The following is a 21,261-nucleotide window of genomic DNA, read 5'->3' as shown; positions in this document are numbered from 1 at the left end:
ATTTAAATGTTTAAATCTAGGTCCTGTTGCTCAGCAGCGACGGGGCCGCCACGGAGCCTCGCCGCTGCCGGGAGGATTGGGCTGGGCCCTCCCGGTGTCAGCCTCCGTGGCAGACTGCTGCCGGAACCATCTTCCAGCACCACCCCCCTGCCCCCCCCCCCATCCTCTGCCATGGAGCCCGAAGTCAAAGGCTTGGTAAAATCAGCCCACTATTTAAAGGTTTTCCAGCATGTCAGTTTCATTGAACGATGGCTTCCCACTATTTTCTCGCCTTGTTGACCCAGTTGAGTTTCACCCAGCTCGGGAAACCCATTTGCTGGTTGTTAAAGCTAGAATACTGGGTTAAAGCCACAATTAATTGACTATTTACACATTTAATTTACTTACCAGATAGCTCCCCACTTGCCTGCAAATCCGCCCTGGTCAATCCCAGAAGTGGGTGGAATCATGTCGGATTTCTGACATGCCAGCACTTTTTTGGGCTTTAATACACCTGCTCACACTTGCAGCCGAACCTGCACCCACCTTGGCAGTTAAAATTCTGCCCATTGTATGTTGCCAATTATTAAGGCATATCCACATAAAGGGTAATTGTTCATATGCTGCGTTTCCCAAAGAGATCGGCATGATTTTTTAAATGTCCTCAGAAATTTGTGAAGCTAAGTGTCAATAAAGAAAATCGAGCCATTTAATTAAACAGTTTTAATGATTACTCTAAGTTCCTATGTCCAACTTAGTCCCCATAGCAACAGAAACAATAAAAAGTGGGCAGTGATGATCAAACTGTACACTGAACTTAGTGTACACTGAAAATAGCCCAGTTTCTAGAAATATACAAACATTTTGAAATTGTTCGGTAAATCTGACCCCCATAGTTCTGTACTTTTTTTTTATCAAGATATACTTTGAATAAAGATCTGCTTCATTGTTTCATCTGCATCAAACAATTCCAGCTGACTCACAGGACTGCTCTTGTTTCCCATACAGTATATTGAAAATTTGATTAAAAAGTCTTGTAAATCTGTCAGCAGCAGTCATTTTCATGTTACATCTATCAGACAGACAGCGTGAATAAAATTAAGATGGGATCCTTTTAGCTGATATGAGTAGCACAACTTCAAATCCACCAAAACAGTTTCAAGATTTACAGTGAATTTTGCTTTATTTACTGAATTCTAGGAATAAATGAATGACTGCAACATTTAATTGTAGCATTTGGTTGCCATGTTAACATCAGTTTTTTTAAAATCATTCTTTTGGAGTGGTTGCTGCTAGCAAGGCCAGCATTTAGTGCCCATCCCTAGTTGCCCTTGAGAAGGAGGTGGGGGTTTTCTTCTTGAAATGCTGCAGTCCATATGGTGACGGTGCTCCCTCAATGCTGTTAGGAAGGAGTGCCAGGATTTTGAATCAACGAAAGAAAGGAGACAGGTGTCCAAGTCAGAATGGTGTGTGACTTGAAGGGGAATTTGGATATGATGGTGTACCCATGCATTTGCACCTCTTGTCTTTCTAGGTGGTGGAGATCGTGGGTTTGGCAGGTGCTGCCAAATAAGTCTTGATGACTTGCTGCAGTGCATCCTGTAGAGACTGTACACATTGCAGTCACGGTATGCCAGTGCTAGAGAGAGTAGATGTTTAAGCTAATGGATGGAATGCTGTCAAGTGGACTGCTTTGTCCTGGATGGAGTCAAGCTTCTTATGGTTACAGCTACACCCATTGAGGCGAGTGGAGAGTATTCCAACACATTCCAGACTTATAGAGGCTTTGGGGATGAGCCACGTGCCACAGAATATCAAGCGTTTGACCTGCTTTAGTAGGCACAGCATTTATGTGACTGGTCTAGTTCAGTTTCTGGAATAAGGTGACCCGCTCAGGATGTGGATGATGGGGGATTCGGCAATGGTAATGCCATTGAATGCAAAGGGGGTTAGGCTCTTTTTGGAGATGGTCGCCGCTGGCACTCATGTGACGCGTATGTTACTTGCCACTTATTAGCCCAAGCCTGGTTGTTGTCCAGGCCTTGCTGCATGTGGACAGGGACTGCTTCATTATCTAAGGAATTACCAATGGAACTGAACACGGTGCAGTCATTAGCCAACAGCCCCAATTCTGACCTTATGACGGTGGGAAGGTTATTGCTGAAGCAGCTAAAGGTAACTGGACCTAGGATGCTGCCCCAAGGAACTCCAGTATTGCCCTAGGGCTGAGATGCTTGGTTTCCAACAACCACAGGTATAATTCCAGCCACTGGAGAGATTTCCTCCTGATCCCCACTGACTTCAATTTTAATAGGTCTCCTTAGGTGTCACTCAGTCAAATACTGTCTTATGTCCAGGGCAGTCATTCTCGCCTCACCTCACCTCTGGAATTCAGCTTTTGTGTCCATGTTTGGATCAAGGCTGTCATGAGGTCTGGAGCCGAGTGATCCTGGAAGAGCCCAAACTCAGCATCAGTGAATAGTTTATAAACATCAGCCTGAATCAATACAATTATATTTCTTTAATAACAATCAAAGCCAATACAAATAATTTGATCCTTTGATAGATCTCCACTGAAACTTTGCTATTTACCCTCAATTGGGAGATCAACAGTGGTCTTCTCTATGTCTACTCAACATCAGTCTGCAACTGACCGACACCCAGTGAGATTTCATAGTGCATGATAAAGGTGCGTTGCTTTTATGGATTGAAATTCCAAACAACTTGCAGCTAAATGGTGTCTGCTAACTCATTGAATGTGGTTTCCCCTTTTAGTAACACTCTAATTATCTATATTTTATAACAATATATCATTTATAATGTGAAGGTGAATCAGGTTTATCTTGAGCAAGATTTTACTTTTCTGATATTCCACTAAAACATGCTATTAACTGAGCTGACCTCTGTTTAAATAAAACTGTCTTATTTAGTTAGGTCTAAATAGGATTTCTGTTTATCATCAAAAAAAAACTTTGCAAGCATACCCTGGGCTAGATTTTCAAAACCTGCTATGGGTGCGGAGGCAAGCACAATTTGAAGATCGCGTTCTCAAAAGTTGGCACTGGGAGCTGCCGCCTCCGTAATGCGACACCATTTTTAAAGGGACACCGGCAGCGACGGAACAGGTCAGGCGCAGGCGTCCAATTAGTTGCCTGCTGAGGTCATTAAACAGCTCATTAACAGTCTTGTCAGGAGTAGGGAGCTATTTTTAAAGGCTGGGAACGTGGAAAACACCATTCGGGGGGGTGGGGGGGTGGGACACGACAGGGCTGTGAAGACATGAGCAGTGTGGAGGGTCATGAGTGCAATGGGAGGGGCTGATTGAACTAATTCAGAGGCAGCAAATAAAGCTTAGCTGCTTCAGGTGTGTCTCAGTGTGGATATTGCTGCAGCTGGAATAGTTTAATGTCACAGTGGAGAGTGGCAGGAAATTGGAGAGGAATGTGAGCCTGCTGGCATCACAGGGGCAACTGGGGTTGGCAGGTGTAGGCCTGGTGAATGTACAAAGCCCAGTTGAGGGAGCTCAGATAGGAACAGGCTACTCTGACATTGGACAGAGTAGCCAGGATGAGCTGTGGCAGATACAACCTCCTGGACAGCAGGCGGCCAGGGGAGTGCAGGACAGGGCTCCAAGGAGAGTAGGGAAATCCCTTGAAGAGGTGTCAACTGACTCCTCTATGGGAGCCCCAAACAGAGGCACAGAGGTGAAACAACTAATGCCACCTGCTCAGCAGGCCAACCATTGAGCAAGCCATCGGGTTTGTGAAGATGCGATTCCGCTGCCTGGATCGGTTGGGTCGCACCCTTCAATACCCCCTGCAAAGATCTCAGTCATTGTAGTGATCTGCTGTGCTGTCCTTAATATGGCCATTCAGACAAGTGTGAACCTTGAGGACAGTGAGGCTTGGAAGGAGACAGCTCATTGGGGGAGGACAGGAGGTAAGATGGAGGAGGAAGAGGGGATGGAGGGGGATACCACTGAACAGAGAGGTTCCCCTACTGCATGATGAGATGGCCTCCTCGTGCCACCCTCTGGGAAGAGGGCCTTCCTCCTTCCCCTCAGGGACCTCTCGTATTAGATCCAGGTGGGCATTGAATAAGGGAGGGTCTGCCCCGCCCCTAGTGCCAGGCCTCCAGCTCCCCTGTGACATGTTGCTTCCCTCTGGTGCTGTAGAAGGCAGATCTCTCCCGCAGGACAACCAGCAGCCTCAGTGATGGCTGTCGTGCAAGTCTACATAAGCCCCAGACTTGATCTGACCCACTGCCATTTCAATCCCACAAGGAACGCAGCAAGTTAGCATGCAGGTATAGCAAGCAATTAGGAAGGCAAAAGGCATGTTGGCCTTTATTGCCAGGGAATTGGAATACAGGAATAAAGTCTTGCTACAATTGTACAGGGTTTTGGTGAGACCACATCTGGAGTACTGTGTACAGTTTTGGTCTCCACATTTAAGAAATGATATACTTGCACTGGAAGCGATACAGCGAAATTGTCCCTGGGATGAGGGGGTTGTCCTATGATGAGAGGCTGAGTAAATTGGGCCTATATTCTCTGGAGTTTAGAAAAATGAGAGGTGATCTCATTGAAACAATCCTGAAGGGGCTGGATATGGTAGATACTGTGACACTGTTTGCGCTGGTGGGGGAATCTAAAACACAGGGCACAGTCTCAGGATAAGGGGCCGATCATTTAGGACTGAGATGAGGAGAAATTACTTCACTCAAAGGGTTGTGAATCTTTGGAATTCTCTACCCCAGAGGGTTGTAGATGCTCCGTCGTTGAATACATTTAAATCTGGGATAGACAGATTTTTGGTCTGTCAGGGTACCAAGGGATATGGTGTGTGGGCGGGAAAATGAAGCCTAAGACCAGCCACGATCGTATTGACTGGTGGAGCAGGCTCAATGGGCATAGGTTTACTCCTGCTCCTATTTCTTGTGTTTTTATGTTTTTGGTAGGAATTTTAGTGGATGCAGTAACTGATACATTAAATATAATGCACCGAGAAATTCTAATTCCAGGGGCCATACTGCTTCAGATTGACGGGTTGAAATTCATCTTAATGAAAATGAGAGACTGTCCCTTTTTTCTGTAATTAAGTCATTAATAAAATTATAGAAATGTGTGACTTCTAAGAATGTGATTCCATTAGTTGGTCATTAATTGTGGATAAAAACATTCCCAAGTTTTTCATTAAAAGACAAATTTCACCCCTTGGGGTTGTTAGGTTCTGAAAGGATTGCCACCTAACACAGTGATATTGGAATTGGTTGAAATATTTGAAGAGAAATGGAACAAATTCCTGATTCGTAGCAAACAACAGGAGATGGATTGGTGCACTGCAGAAGGGATATAAAAATGACCAGATGGACCTAAATGATCGGGTCAGCTAAATGGTTGAATGACTTTTTCTATCTACTTAGGTTCCTAAATTCCCTTTCTGCATCAATCCTGACAATCACAAATTTTTTAGTTTATTGAGAGGATATAGTGAATGTAAAACACATTTTGGGCTGAATGTTTGCCACGGGAAACAGGAGCCAGGTTTGTTTTTGGGTCAGAAACCTGCCTCCGGTGGGAAACTGATTAAAGTTCAGATTTTCATGGGGGTGAGCCCTTAATTGATATGGTGTCGGGTTTCCTGACCACTTAGAGCCCGTGCGGGAGGGAACGGAGGTGGGTCAGATGAAGTGTGGGACTGATTTAGACGCCCCACGCCAGCCATCACTGAGGTTGCTGGTGGTCCTGAGGGAGAAATCTGTGGTTTGTGCCAAAGCCTTCCACTGCACCAGAGGGAAGCGAGCTGTCACAGAGAAGTCAGAGGCCTGGCACATGGGCAGGGCAGACCCTCGCTTCATCGATGCCAACCTGGATCTAATGCTGGAGGCCGTGAGGGAGAGGAGGGAGGTCCTCTTCCTGACGGGTGGCAGGAAGAGGCTACCCCACTGTGCAGCAGGAGCACCTCTCTGTTCAGCGTCATCTTCCTCCGCCTCCTCTTCCCGCTCCTCTCCCGATGAGTTGTCTCCTTCCAGGGCCTCACCATTCTCAAGGTCCACACCTCTCTGGAGGGCCACATTATGGAGAGCGCAGCAGACCATCGCAATGACTGGCACCCTTGCAAGAGGTTATTGGAGGGCACCGCCCAACCGATCCAGATACCAGAATCACATTTTCAGAAATCCGATGGCCTCCTCAACGGTTTGCCTGCTGAGCAGGTGGCATTGGTTGTTTCGTCTCTGTGCCTCTGTTTGGGGCTCCCATAGAAGGGTCAGTTGCCATCTCTTCAAGGGATTTCCCTTGACTCCTTGGATCTATCCACGTACTTTGGGGGATGGAGTGAAGTACTGAGGCAGCCTGGGCTGGCGGAGGATGAGGGTGTCATGGCAGCTGCCAGGAAGGTAAGCGCACACATGTAGGAAGCTCTTGTTGTGGTCACAGACCAGTTGGATGTCGAGGGAGTGGAACTTCTTTCAGTTGATGGATCGCACTGGGGAGTTGCTGGGTGTCTTGATGGCCACATGGGTACAAGTGATGATGCTCTGCATGTGGGGGAATTCAGCAATGGGGGCTGATCCCAATGCCCTCTGAGGCTATGAGGGCCTAACTATGTCATAGGAACATAGGAGCAGGAGTAGGCCATTCAGCCCATCGAGCCTGCTCTGCCATTCAATACAATCATGGCTGATCATCCACTTCAATGCCTTTTTCCCACACTATCCTCATATCCCTTTATGTCACTGGTATTTAGAAATTTGTCAATCTCTGCTTTAAACATACTCAATGACTGAGCTTCCACAGCCCTCTGGGTAGCGAATTCCAAAGATTCACAACCCTCTGAGTAAAGAAATTTCTCCTCATCCTGGTCTGTCGCTTCCCTCTTATTTTAAGGTTGTGTCCCCTGGTTCTAGACTCCCCAACCAGGGGAAACATCTTACCTGCATCTACCATGTATTTTGTAGGTTTCAATAAGATCACCTCCCAGTCTTCAAAACTCTAGTTAATACAGACCCAGTTTCCCCAATCTCTCTTCATAGGATAGTTCTGCCATCCCAGGAACAAGTCTGGTGAACCTTGGTTGTACTCCCTCTATGGCAATAATATCCTTCCTAAAGTAAGGGGACCAAAACTGCACACAGTAGTCCAGGTGCAGTCTAACCAAGGTTCTATACAATTGAAGCAAGACTTCACTACTCCTGTACTCAAATCCTCCTGTGATAAAGGCTAACATACCATTAGCCTTCCCAATTATTGCTTGCTGCACTGCATATTAGCTTTCAATGACTTATTGACGAGGACACCCAGGTCCCTTGGTACATCTACACTTTCTAATCTGTTACCATTTAAGAAATACTCTGCACATCTGTTCCTTCTACCAAAGTGGATAAACTCACATATTTCCACATTATATTCTATTTGCCGTGTTCTTGCCCACTCACTAAGTGTCCAAATCCCCTTGAAGCCGCTTTGCATCTTCCTCACAACACCCATTCCTATCTAGTTTTACGTCATTCACGAATTTAGAACCAATACATTTGGTCCCCTCTTCCAAATCAATGATATACATTGTGAACAGCTGGGGCCCAAGTACTGAGCCTTGTGGTACCCCACTACTCACAGCCTGCCAATGCAAGAATGACCTGTTTATTCCCACTCTCTGTTTTCTGCCTGTTAGCCAATCCCTAATCCATGACAGTATATTACCTGCTATCCCATGTGCTTTAATTTTGCTCTTCTATCTCCTGTGGGGGACTTTATCAAAAGCCTTCTGAAAATCCAAGTATACTATGTCCATCGACTCCCCTTTATCAGTTCTGTTAGTAACATCCTCAAAAAACTCCAACAGGTTCATCAAACATGATTTCCCATTCATAAATCCATGTTGACCATGCTCAATCAGATCATTATTACCCAATTGTCCATTTATCATATCCTTCAGAATAGATTCTAGCATTTTCCCTACTACCGATGTACACATCTGTAGTTCCCTGTTTTCTCTCTCTCTCCTTAAATAGTGGGCTGACATTTGCTACCTTCCAATCTGCAGGAACCGTTCCAGAATCTATAGAATTTTGGAAGATGATTGCCAATGCATCCACTATCTCAATAGCTACCTCTTTCAACACTCTGGGATGTAGAATATCAGGTCCTGGGGACTTATCAGTCTTCAGCCCCATTAATTTCTCCAATACAACCTTCTTACTAACATTAATTTCCTTCAATTCCTCATTCTCCCTGTCAAAGTGGATGTAGTCTCCTGCCCTCCTGAAAACGGCATCCGTGATTTGCCTGATGGCCCGATGAGCTGCTGACTGCGAGATGCCACCTAGGTCTACTGCTGATCCCTGAAATGACCCGGTTGCATAGATGTTAAGGGTGACAGAGACCTCGATGGATGACCATGGGGCTGTGAGCCCTCGGGTCATTGTGGATCAGAGCACACAGGTCCGAGACCATCTACCTGGATTGGTGGAGGCCCCTACGGCACTGGCACTCCGTCATTTGCAGGGAGCTGACACTTGGTCTGTGTATCCGATCTCTTGGGTAGCGCCTTCTTCCATGCTCTGTGCTCATCTGGCCTCCTGCTGTCCTGGAGGTTGCATCTGCTGAAACGCATCCTGGCTGCTCTGTCCAATCTCAGAGTAGCCTGTTCCCATAACCCTCAAGGCCCCCGCAGTGTTCACATCTTGAATACCCTTAATTGTTCCCCCATGGCGTCCTCCATGTTTCCAGCCTTTGAAAATTAAAAACTGCTGCTGACAAGCCTGTTAATGAGCTCTTCAATGAGCTCAACAGGCAATTAATTGGAGGCGTGCGATCGACCCATTCCCTCCCTCCAGGCATCCCTTTAAAAATTGAATCACATTCTGCAGTTGGTGGGTCCCACTGCCCACCTCTGAGAACGCGAACTTTAAATCACTCTTGCCTCCGTACCTGCTCTCAGCAGGCTTTAAAAATCCGGTCCAACATATTTGCATCAAATTCCTTTGGTCTCTATTTTAAAAGAGGAGAAAGGAATTTTAAATAAAACATTCAGCTAATATATATAGTTTTAAATCATAAAGCTTTTAGGGACATCAACAATACCAAGCTGTTACTTGGACAAATGATTTTTTATTGTATAAATCCACTCAGAAACTGTCTCTGCAACTTTATGCATTATTGCACACTTGGACTGGAAATCATACCATATGCAATAAGTGTATAAATTCATGGGATGCTGCACGGTACCAAATTATATATGCTAGCAATGACAAATATAGTGTAAAAATACAAATCTGTTCCAAACACATCAACAGTTTCAAAAATGTGTTGATCCCATGTACATTAAATTGGTGTACTGTGCCAGAATTGCTGTTTGTAAAGTTATCCCTGTTTCATCAATAATTCTTTTAATTACATACTGTGACACCAAAGGGTGGTTTCATTGCTATTTTATCCTCAAAATTAAGGAATGTGTTGACAAGTGCTGAGAATTAATTAAAACGTTGGCAACAAAAAATGACTGCTTGTGTCAACAAATTATAGAAACTAGATACTTGGGAGGAAATAGTCATCAGAGGAAATTTTACGAATTCACACTATCAGCTATGTGCATTGGGAGCACTTATCAGGAATTTGGGCCTGAAGGTCAGCTGGCCTCACGGGATCTTCTGCCCATTAAGTTTAATGGTTGAAGGACCCTGCATGGTCCAAGACCCCTGTGCCTGAATTCACACAATGCGCTCCCTGTGTAGGAGCTCCACTAAGGGTCACACATTTGTAAAATCCACCCTAAGAAATGATCTGGCTTCATGCATGCACCAGATACTGGAAAGTTCTAAAATTATTCAACATTATGAGATCTGCTGGCAGACATTGACAGATCCTGTGATGAAACAAAAATAGTCAAACAAACATTAACTACATGTAAAATAAAAGCAAAATACTGCGGATGCTGGAAATCTGAAATAAAAACAAGAAATGCTGGACTCACTCAGCAGGTCTGGCAGCATCTGTGGAAAGAGAAGCAGAGTTAACGTTTCGGGTCAGTTCCGATGAAGGGTCACTGACCCGAAACGTTAACTCTGCTTCTCTTTCCACAGATGCTGCCAGACCTGCTGAGTGATTCCAGCATTTCTTGTTTTTATTAACTACATGTAATCAGACTCAAACACCAGTAACTCCTCATCTCCCACATTCCTCCTTTGCTTCTACGATCCACAAGGTTTTCAAGTTCTAACCACTTCTCAGAGATTAATTTAATCTACTGCATTCTTTTCAAATCCTGGACTTCACTGAACTGTGAGCCTTGGTCCTTCACCTAGGCTTCTCCATTTAAAATACTGTCATTTACAGTGACAGAAGGATTGGAATAAAAGTTACCACCAATCTGCTTGGAATGCCTGGTGCACTCTTATACAGTAACATATTAGCTCAACAATTATGGACCCGCTCAATCGGGTATCTACTATTCAAAAAGATTGCTAGATTTCTGTGCTAGACTGTCAAATTAAAATGCTAAAGGATTGAACGAATACCATTATGAACACAGTGAATTAGCAAATGACAATGGCCCAGATTTTGAGGTCGTAATAATGGGGAAACTGTCAGGGCTGACCGTCATCACTCCACTGAAACTTACAGCATCTTCTGGAGTCCCACATGGGCAGTTAAACATAGAAATATATAAGTTGCTGTCAGTCATTTTATGCATCTCCATAGGGTGCACTGTTAAAGTTCCCCCAGATTGCAATCAATTAGAAATTACTGAACTGATGAAAATTTGCCCTTTTATTAGTCTCACAGTAAAAACCCTTGAAAGGTTACACTGTGTTGAATGAGAGGCAACTGGGATTGAATAGCATGATAAGTGCATAATTACTGGTAACCAGCCTCACTGTTCCAGAAAGACTAATATTATATTTGTGGAATGTCACATTTCTACGTTACCATAAAACATTCCATATATTTTTAAAATAATTGTTGATAATATTTCAGCTTCTATTGAAATCCCGTATGTTCCAATCATTTATTTCACTCTCAGTAAAAATTTTATTAAAAGTGAAGGATAACCAGTGCATTTTTTATTACCTAGTTTGCTGTGTGATTGGCTGCTTACCCTGCTTGAAGACACTGTTGCTGAACGTCTGGAAATCCCCTTGATTTAGCACCAAACTAACATCAGGAAAGGGGAAATCCATGCCACACAGATCACTAGATCTTTGTGGGCAGCTTTTCTCAAGGTCAGCGGCAAGCACATTCACTTCAGTGCTGACTACAAAATCTGGGCCAATAGTTAAAAAGAATCCAACCAACGAATAGACCAGGCAGTCAATAGATTTTCTGATGTGTGTTGACATGATCAGCATCTGCACATAACCTGCTACAGCAGAAGCTTTTAAGCAAATATGAGCTATTCCTATGTTGGGAAGTAGTATTGCAGAGAGTAACATTAGTTAGAGATTTACAAGCTGAAAAGCAGCATACCAGCAAGAAAATGAAATTATTGTTGTAGACTGCTAGATTGCAACATCCAATCATTGGATCCAAATGATTCAAATGACACATAAACTCAACAGAAGAATAGAATGACCTGTGAAGTAATTAAGTGGCAAAGTGGTATAGCTAAATGGCTGCAGTTCCATTTTTTCTGTGTTTATGTGCTTTTTCTGTTCCTTCCTTTTTAACTATTGTTCATCTGTAATTTTCAGTTCACGACAGAGTCTTCATGTCAAATATTAACTCATCTGTTCTCTCCACAGATACTGACCGAGCTGCCGAGTGCTTCCAGCATTTTCTGTTTTTGTTAACCAATGGAGTTCTGTCAATGTATCTGGACATCCCATTTTCCTCAAATTTAGATCGGTGGTGATATTGACTCAGAGGGCTGAATTTTATTAGCGCGCCTCATATCGCGGCGGCACGCTTTGAACTCAGCGGCTTCTGACACGGAAGCGCCGCCGCTGAACCTACGTGATATTTCATGCGGGGGTTCATTTAAATAGAGGGGGCAGAGCAGCCACATCCGATGATGTAGAGGGGGCAGCCGCTGCGTCCCCGACAATGGCGTCTGGCGCCACTGCGCAGGTACGAGTGCCATTTTTAAAGGGCTTCGAGCCCTTAGACGAAATTTTAATATTTAAAGGGGAATTTGTTTACACCTCATTTTAAAGTTTTATTGAAACCTGTAGGCCATTTCAGCCCAGCCCCAATGTCTGTTTTAAGGCTACCAGCCCAGAATAAACTTTATTGGCACCGCGAATTTCCCCCCCAATCTCGTAATATTTGCCCTTCAACACTTTCCCACCATCCCCACAGCCAACAAAAAGTGTGTTCCCCACTCCCCCACCTCTTTACAGCTAAGTAGCGGGGTGGGGGCCGCACCGAGGCCTCGCCGCCAGTGGTAATATGCCGCGTGGTCTTCTTGGCATCATGGGTCGTGGCAAGCCTCTTCCCAAGTATTTTACAGGCCCCCCTCGCCAAGACCCACGACGTCGAGGGGCTGGTAAAATCCAGCCCAACGTTTCAGGTTGATGACCCTTCATCAGAACTCTATCAGAACTGATACCTGCTGAGTATTTCCAGCACTTCAATTTTTCTTACTTCTTTTACCAACTGTTTGCATAAACCTTACTTTGTTCACAACAACTCAGCCATCCATTTAGTGATAAAAAGTTTCACAATTCAAGAGCAAATTCTGAATGTGTCAACAACAGGTGGCTGTGCCTTTTTTTCCCTTTAGAGGAAATTGTATCGGCAAACCTCCTCACCAAAAAATAAAACACCTCTTAAAATTCTTCAGACTATTTAAATAATAACAAAAGATACTTTGGAGAGTTATAAGGCTATAGTTAAGTTAAAGACCTCAGCTGTTGTCAGAAATTGTGAAAGGTAAGATTGAGTGAGTTGTGAAATCATTACCCTGTGACCAGATTATAACGTTTAATTCACACTCTACTGGGCTGGAATTTATTCGTGTGCCACGCTCGGTGGTGGCGCACTGTGAGAGAGGCGTCCTTCCGACATGGAAGTGCCGCCGCACAGCCCCCATGATATTATGCACGGGGGCTGATTTAAATAGAGGGGTCAGAGCAGCCGTCCCCAATGATGTAGAGGTAACATTTTAAAATTTAAAGGTCCCGAACTCCAGGAAATAAAAATAATATTTTATTTCAACTCTAAATCACATCTCCCACTCCCCAATGGGTAATTTATATATAAATTTCCCTTTCCCTCCATAATAAACTTTTATTAATATCCCAAACTTTCCCCCCCAAAATATGTTCCCTTTGATCCTCAACCCCTTCCCACCATTCCCACAGCCAATAAAAATTGTTTTCCCCATTCCCCAACTCCTTCCGCTCTGAAATTTTACTCCTCCCCCCTACCCACCAGGTTCTCGCCGCGGAACTCCATATGGAGTTCCAAAGGCGTGCAAACTGCATTCGGTGGCCGTAAATTCGACGTGGGACGGCCTCCGCCTGCAGGTAAGTTCATTTAAATCTCATTATTGTTGATTTGAATATTTAGATGAAGACCCAACCGCCAGGTGACGGGGTGCCGCACTGTGGTCCCCCCACCGCTGGTAATATGCGGCAGGTACTTCTCAACGTCAGGGATCGAGGAGGGCCCCTCCCCGCTGAATTCTACAGGCCCCCTGCCATTAGTGCTGTTAAGAAGGGAGTTCCAGGATTTTGACCCAGCTAATATTGATTAGTAATATAATAAAAATCTTACATCTTTGTGTACCTTATGTCAACTTTTCCATTAAAATTCCTATGTCCACATTTATAATGGGAACTGTCTTTGTCAACTTGTCATGCTGTAATTACACTCTCCTACCATTAGTAGTGCTGTAGCATTTTTGTATTTTCCAGCTTCTCAGCCTCTACTGTACATGCCTAAACTCAAAAAACTATTTCTATGATTTTCAAACTGTTCTATAATATCAGTTCTATGATTTGTTAGCAGATCATGGTGAGTCAGAAGATTCTCTGTTTTATAATTATAAGGATAAAATCAGAGCCACTGATTTACAGTGACTGAATAAATATATTCCATTTTTATTAAAATGTAATCTGGGATTTTTACTGGTGCTTTAGGATTTGAGTTTCACAACATTGTACATTATTGTGAAAACTGTACATGAGTGGCCTTTATATTTTATATATATTCCTTTTCCTATGTATTTAATTTATATCCTGTACCATTGTAAAACTGAGTATACACAGCAGGATGATACGCAAGATTTATCAATTGAGTATAGACAATTGGGCCCTGACAATCCAGGGCCTGCACGTTTGCTGGGTTTGCAACTAGTGGTAACTTCAATCATTGACCTTGACTAAAGTTTCTGGGTTTCGGAAAAGGATTCCTAATGATATGTATCCGCTTCACTACGGGCACTGCTAGGGCGCCGCCCATATAGAACATGTCAGAATGTTCATCTGTTTGGGCTGGGGGTGGGTGTCAGGGCATCATTGGGAACAAGTTATACCTGTCCTTGTGACTACCTTTGTAAGGTGGCCACGTTAAGCATTAAAATTAGCCTCCCAAATCTTCAGAGTTCCTGGACCTGCAGACGGTCCCCAAAACTGTCAGTTGTTAGGGATCTGCTGAACATACTCAGGGTCTCATTGAGGGCTGAGAGTGTGGCAACTCCTGTCTGAAGTAGCCCCTGGTTCCACCCCTTCCTTATGACAATGGGTATGTTTGAAGTGGACAGAGACCCCACTTCCACAAAGCCCTTGTGGAAACTGCAGCAAAAGGTTTGCTTTGTAAAATCTGGTCCCTGGCCTAGTTTCCAGTCATTCTGTTGGAGTCCCATACTGCAGGCATATTCCAGACTAGCCATGGATTGTTGGGGTCCTGCTAACTAGCAGTACTAGGGATGGGGTTTTTCTGCCTTTGGAGGCATGCTGGGCTTTGCTAATAGTGAGGGATTATCCTGGGCTTTGTCAGAACTGGAGTGTGGGGAGGGAGGGTGCTTCCAGGAGCTTGGCAGCTTGGGAGTGGTGGGGGTTGGGGAGGAGGGTTGGGTGGGGGGCATGGGGGCAGTTCTTTGATTCGGCATCACTGTGGACGAGAATCTGAACTGTGGAAGGTAGAGGTGAAATTTGGGATTTTAATAAAGGCATTGAATAAACATGAAACATAATTCAATTGATAAATGTAAATTATTGTGAAATAAGTTTTTTGGTATTTTTATTTTGTTAAAACTCTTGTTCTGGACATTTGAGAAAAAATGATGGATGAACATTTTTCAGAAAGCTCAGGAAGGGGGTCAGGACACAAGTGGGGGTGTGAGTGTGTGTGGCAAATGTGTATTTTTTGGGATGGAGTCAAGAGTGATACGATGTGATGGACGGGTTGTGGGAACCAGAAGGCAAGAGTAGGATTCTGCTTAGTGGGAGGTAAAGGCTCATAATGATGCTCAGTTTCAGAGGGGGAAGGACAAAAATGTTGTTCAATGGTGGAGTAAAGAGCCTTTAATCAAAAGCAGAGGGGGCTGCAGAGCAAGTTGGCTTGCCGGTAAGCAGGAGGATGCAAGAAGCCCATAGTTAGGAGAGTGTGACAGTGGGGCTGGAATGTTGGGTAGGTGGGAAGGTAAGTAGCTCATGGGGCTTTAGGGGCAGCAGAAGCTGGATGTTTGTCTTGGCAAGCCTGGGAGCAAGCAGGGTAGGCAAGTGAGGTAAGTAGGTCGGGTGGGCTGAAGTAATTTTTGAGTGTTTGTTGGGATGGAAAACATTCAGGCCTGTGGTCTAGGAGAGGTATGGGGACACTGATTTAAAAAAAAAGATTCACTTTTAAAACTAATTTCTAATCTGCTTTGCTGACCTCTACCAATAATTTTGCACCGTGAGAATGGTACTTCTGAGAAATAGGGTGCTTCACAGTGATACTTGGTAGCCAGAGCCCACAACTGCATGCAGAATCAACATGTTTTTCTCATCATTAAGTGTTACTATACTTTTTTTTTAATCAAATATTGTTTTAGTAGTTAATATAAAATATTTAACATTAAAAAAACCCTACCCGCTATGCCATCTACAGGCATAAGTGATATTGGAGGTAATAATTGACAATTTTAATGCATTTTCCATTGATGTGGTATGACATAGGATCTCAATGTATTTTCAAATGGTAAAATACAACTCCCTCCAATATTAATATCTAATAGGTACCTGACAAAAGTGACATAAGCAGACATTCCTCGTCCATTTCACTCAAGACATTACAAACTACCTAATGCAAACTTCTGTGTCACTTCGCAAAACATAAACAGGAACTTAACCTAAAACAAACCGAAAGCTCTGATTCTCAACGTAAATAGCAATTTACTTTTGAATTAATTTTTGAGTGTTTACTTAGCAATGCAGCTTCATAACCTTAAAAGAACACACACCTGCATGCAAGCAACAAAATTATACATTGGGGGTGAAGTTCCATATGGGTTCTTACTTATGCAGCAGAATAATACATGGTATAATGTTCCTTTCCTTATGAAATAGCATATCTCATGACTTAACATGAGCAGAACAACAGGAGGGTTGCTAGTATGTAACTGAATATGGAACTTTAAAAAGTTACAATTCTTATAGGTTTTGGGACAGTCCTGGCATTTTTCCCCTGATTTGGAGGAGAGTTGAAAGATCTTAGTCTGGTGCTGTAATGTTGTTCATTATAAAGAATCATTGGCTGTTTTTACTTATAGGTGAGCCAATGCAGGTAGGTGCCGCTTATAGAACTATATAGCACATCAGGAGGACATTCGACTCATTGTGCCTATACCGGCTCTTAGAAAGATCCAATTAGTCCCACTCCCTTGCTCTATTTCCACAGCCATAAGATCATTTCCCCTTCAAGTATTTATTTAATTCCCCTTTGAAAGTTACAATTGAATCTGCTTCCACACCCATTCGGGCAGTGCCGTCCAGATCATATATAACTTGCTGCGTAAATAAAATTTTCCTTACCTCCCCTTTTGTCAATTACCTTAAATCTGTGTCCTCTGGTTACCTACACTCCTGACAGTGGAAACAGTTTATCTCTATTTAGTCTATTAATGCCCTTTATCATTTTGAACACCTCTATCAAATCTCACCTAAACCTTCTCTGCTCTAAGGAGAACAATCCCCGCTTTTTTACTCTCTCCACATAACTGAAGTCCCTTATCCCTGATACCATTCTAGTAGATGTCCTCTTAACTATCTCCAAGACATTGAAATCCTTCCTAAAGTGTGGTGGCCAGAAATAGACACAATACTTCAGCTGAAGCCTAACCAGTGATTTATAAAGGTTTAACATAACTTGCTTGTTTTTGAACTCTATTCCTCATGCATTTTTAACAGCCTATATATTTTTCAACTCTTTTCAACCATTTTACTACGGTGAGAGAAGGAATGTGATTCCTGTTAAAATGAGGGAAACAGTTAGCACATGGGCTAGCAGAACCCATGTCTTTCCACCACTGCAAATTCAGAGTCAGGATCTTAACTGACACAAGATCTGCATTAATAGCATTTAGAATTAAATGAAACTCAACAAACAGAGATGATACTCATTTATTCTGGATTTCCTGAACACATACGGGGTAAACTTGGCCTAACCCACCAGGTGGGTTCAGGTCAGCCAACCATTTTACACTCTGTCTGATTTTACCCTCCATTTACTGCCCCATTCTCGACCGGTGGGGTAGGTTAAAATGTCCTCCATAATGTTTGTAGTTCAAATGAATGTTGAATTGGTGAAGATTTTCACGAACTTTTCAGTAATTCAGCCCCCATTTTTAGCTATAAGCAAATCATTCCTTTGTAGAACTATTACTGCAAGTTTACCAGAAAATAATTCAGAGACGATGGGACATAATCATACAAAGAAAACTCATCTTAGATAAATATTGATTCATTTTACAATCTATATCCAATTTTGGTTTAGAAGTTGAAGCTCAGTTAAGATGTGCATTTTCACTTGTTTTTGAATTTGTCAAGAATGAATATCAAGTGTTTCCTATATCCCACATGAGACTCCATTAACAGTTCTTTTGTGGGATCATTAAATACATTTACAGGTAATACAACCATTGTATTCTGGTGAATGTGTTACCTGTAGAAGGAGCCTCTCATCCCCAATAATTGCTGCTTTACTCCAATCAATGATCTCTGAAAATGGCAGCTCCCATCCATTACTCAGTAATACTGGGATACATGCAGCCTGAAACAAAGGATATTGAAAACTACAATTACATTACAGTCTCTAAAATATTAGAACCAAGAAGTTTGAAATGAGCAATTACAACAGATCTTGAAGACAGGAATAGTTTCCTTTTTTTACTTTTAGACTGACTGTCTAAAGAAGCTCAGAATTAGACAGTTATAAGAATAGGGGGCACATCCTTCTACTCCGGCCATATAACTCAATTTTCAGTAATTGAGAATCTTACATTTCTTGCAAGCTTTGATATAAACTCATATGTGTGAAGATTAATTGAGCTTGTGTAGAAACTCTTGGTAGAATGGGGCAGGAATTAATATCTGGGAATGCCACCAGGTCAAAAATTTAAAAAAAAAACTGATGTTAAATTATTTGAATAGAGAATGCATTCAGGACAGTGAAGGTAAAAAGTTTGGATGATTTAAATTACACTTAATTAAAATGAAGCATAGGTGGAAATGTTACAAAATTCACAGAACTAATGCAGCACTGTTTCTTGATTCAGTATGTTGAACAAGAGACCAGAAATAAGACCACAATTGATTTAAGTAGTGATGCTCAAATGGTGGAAAATTTAGAGCTCAGGGTGTACCAGTAATCACAATAGTGGTGTTGACATGAATAGCAGCTGCAGACAATCAAACTGATGTACTAGGTTTCAAGAGATGTTTAGGCCATGATGGATGACCTGGAGATGATTAATTTGAACTTATTCTGCAGTTTACAAAGAAAAAGAAAAAATAAGATTTATTTAAGTCTACAGTAAAGTGGAAACAAGTCAAATATACCTCATATCCAAATAGAAAATTAATATAAAAGCATAAACAAGGAAGACAAAATAAGAATAAAGGAAAAACAAAAATGTCTTAAATTATTTAGGGAAATTGGGAAGGAGGAAGGTTGGAAATATATATAAAAAGTAAATGAAAAAATATGAGAATGAGAAAGGAAAAAGCCATTAGGGGAAACAAGAGATTTTTGGGTTAATCTGTCGCAGGCAAAGTTTCAAAGCAAAATGGGGCCATTTAAGAATGAGAACAATGAAATCTTTCAATCTATAAAACATCAGTATTATGTATAAAATCTAACTTTTATAACTAAATTTACATATAAATTTATAGAAAAAAATTACTAACAGTTACTATTTAAATTTAGAAGTAGAAAAAGTGCCTGTTGAATTTATGGAGAGAGGCGAAGTCAACAATGCCTAAAAAGTATGTATATATTTGAAGGAAGCCTCAGGTTTAATCTACAGTCTATGCACGAGTTAGCTGATAAATGGGAAGGCAGTAGCAGTGTTACAGTTTTTTTTATCATTCACAGGATGTGGGCATTGCTGGCAAGGCCAGGATTTATTGCCCATCCCTAATTTCCCTTGAGAAGATGGTGGTGAGCCACTTTCTTGACAACTGACTGGCTTGCGAGGCTATTAGCGAGGGCAATTAAGAGTCATCCTCATTGATGTGTATCTGGAGTCACATATAGATCAGATCAGATAAGAACGGCAGATTTCCTTCCCTAAAGGATATTATTGAGCCAGATGTGTTTTAACAACAATCCGGTCACCATAAATGATACTTGCTTTTGTTTCTAGGTTTATTTAATTAACTGAATTTAAATTCCCCAGCTGCTGCAGTAGGATTTCAACTCATGTCTTCAGATCATTAGTCCAGGCCTCTAGATTACTAGTCCTATAACGTAATCACTATGGTGACGTTCCCGATTATTTACACATACACAGTCAAAGTTGGCCTCTGCACTCCTGGATTACAGCGAGGTAAATCCAGTTATAGTTTCTATTCCCAAAGTCTGTCTAGCTAGAAGTGCATATGTGTAAATATTGGGTAAGGTTTAGCCATAGCACCCACTCCATGATCAGAAATCTGCCAACACTCATTACCTAGCCTTGCACATGGCCACTGGGGAGAAGTTTCAGGGTGAGAGTGGAGTCTATGGAACCAAAACCCAACAAAGAGTTTACACCTTCAAGACTGGAGAAGTTTGATGGAGAAATGGAGGAATTAAAACAAAAACTGGATATTTTAACAATTGTGAAATACTTAAAAAAAGATGGACTACAACCCTTGGAATTTAAAGAAATTAACAGAAGGAAAGAAATGCTGTTTTGGATTTTTTTGCTGTTTATTGAGCTCATGGGTGACACTGAAATAATGGAAAATAAGTATTGTTATTCCAATTTATAAAAATGTTTGTAGCATAATCTTGGGAACTATAAATTTGTCATATTAAGATCTACAGTGGAAACATATTGATATCTAATCTACAGTGAAAGTTTACCATAAAGAAAGCAATTTAAGAGCACAACCCATAAGTGTAACTCAGGGAAGGCAGGTCATTTAAATATTAAGAGGCATAACAGAATGTCATGCAGACCCCCCACACCTGCCAAGAATGAGGCACATTAAATTTGTCATAAACATTGATTTGAAAACTGTTGCTGAAGTGAAGAAAGGACTTGTTTAAAAAATAAATCACCAGGCCCTTGGCTGGAGAGACATTTGCGTATTACCAGACAGTGCTTGTGGAGACAAAGGGGTTACTTCCCTTACCCAATTTAACCCACAATGGACTTTGAGCACCAGACATTGATGGTGAGGGAGCTCAAACTTCAGGATGACTGCTGGGATGGCCGAATCCACAAACAGACATGGTCAGACCAACTGGTCACATGACTAGCCTGCTTGGCAACCTGGTTTTTCTGAATTGTACAAAGAGTTTTGTACAAAGTTTTGAACAAAGAGACTGCAGTTTGCTCCTGGAGTGAGAAGACCTCTCCTGTCTGCTCCCATCTCTTTCTCACCAGCCTCTGGACCCACTGAAGAGATGTGAACCTCAAAGCGAGAAAAGTCTCCTACACTGAACAAGGTTTAAGAGGAATACTGGGCCCCAACGAAAAGCAAGACCAACCAAAGTCAAGGACTCTACAGCGAGCTGGAACAGTAACCAAAACCATCTTCCGATATTGCCTCAAACGTTTCCACTGTATTTTTTCTGTTCTTTACTATCTCTATCTGCATGTGTGTATCACGTATGCATGCTAGCGTGGGCGCGTCGTGTATCCATAGACA

At 42.3% G+C, this 21,261-nt stretch overlaps 1 protein-coding gene across 2 annotated transcripts in view; it reads right to left on the bottom strand.

Annotated features, from left to right (window-relative positions):
* LOC137357734 (exostosin-1-like) overlaps window positions 1-21,261 on the bottom strand; it is an 813,195-nt gene that overhangs the window by 195,149 nt on the left and 596,785 nt on the right. For both annotated transcript variants that reach the window (XM_068024074.1, XM_068024075.1), the window contains exon 4: window positions 18,065-18,172. In XM_068024074.1, the coding sequence (XP_067880175.1) occupies window positions 18,065-18,172 (108 nt within the window). The remainder of the gene's footprint in view (window positions 1-18,064; window positions 18,173-21,261) is intronic.

The sequence above is a fragment of the Heterodontus francisci genome, chromosome 3 (genome assembly GCF_036365525.1).
Source record: "Heterodontus francisci isolate sHetFra1 chromosome 3, sHetFra1.hap1, whole genome shotgun sequence".
In the NCBI taxonomy this organism is placed as follows: Eukaryota; Metazoa; Chordata; class Chondrichthyes; order Heterodontiformes; family Heterodontidae; genus Heterodontus; species Heterodontus francisci.
This window is presented reverse-complemented; position numbering and strand designations above follow the sequence as displayed.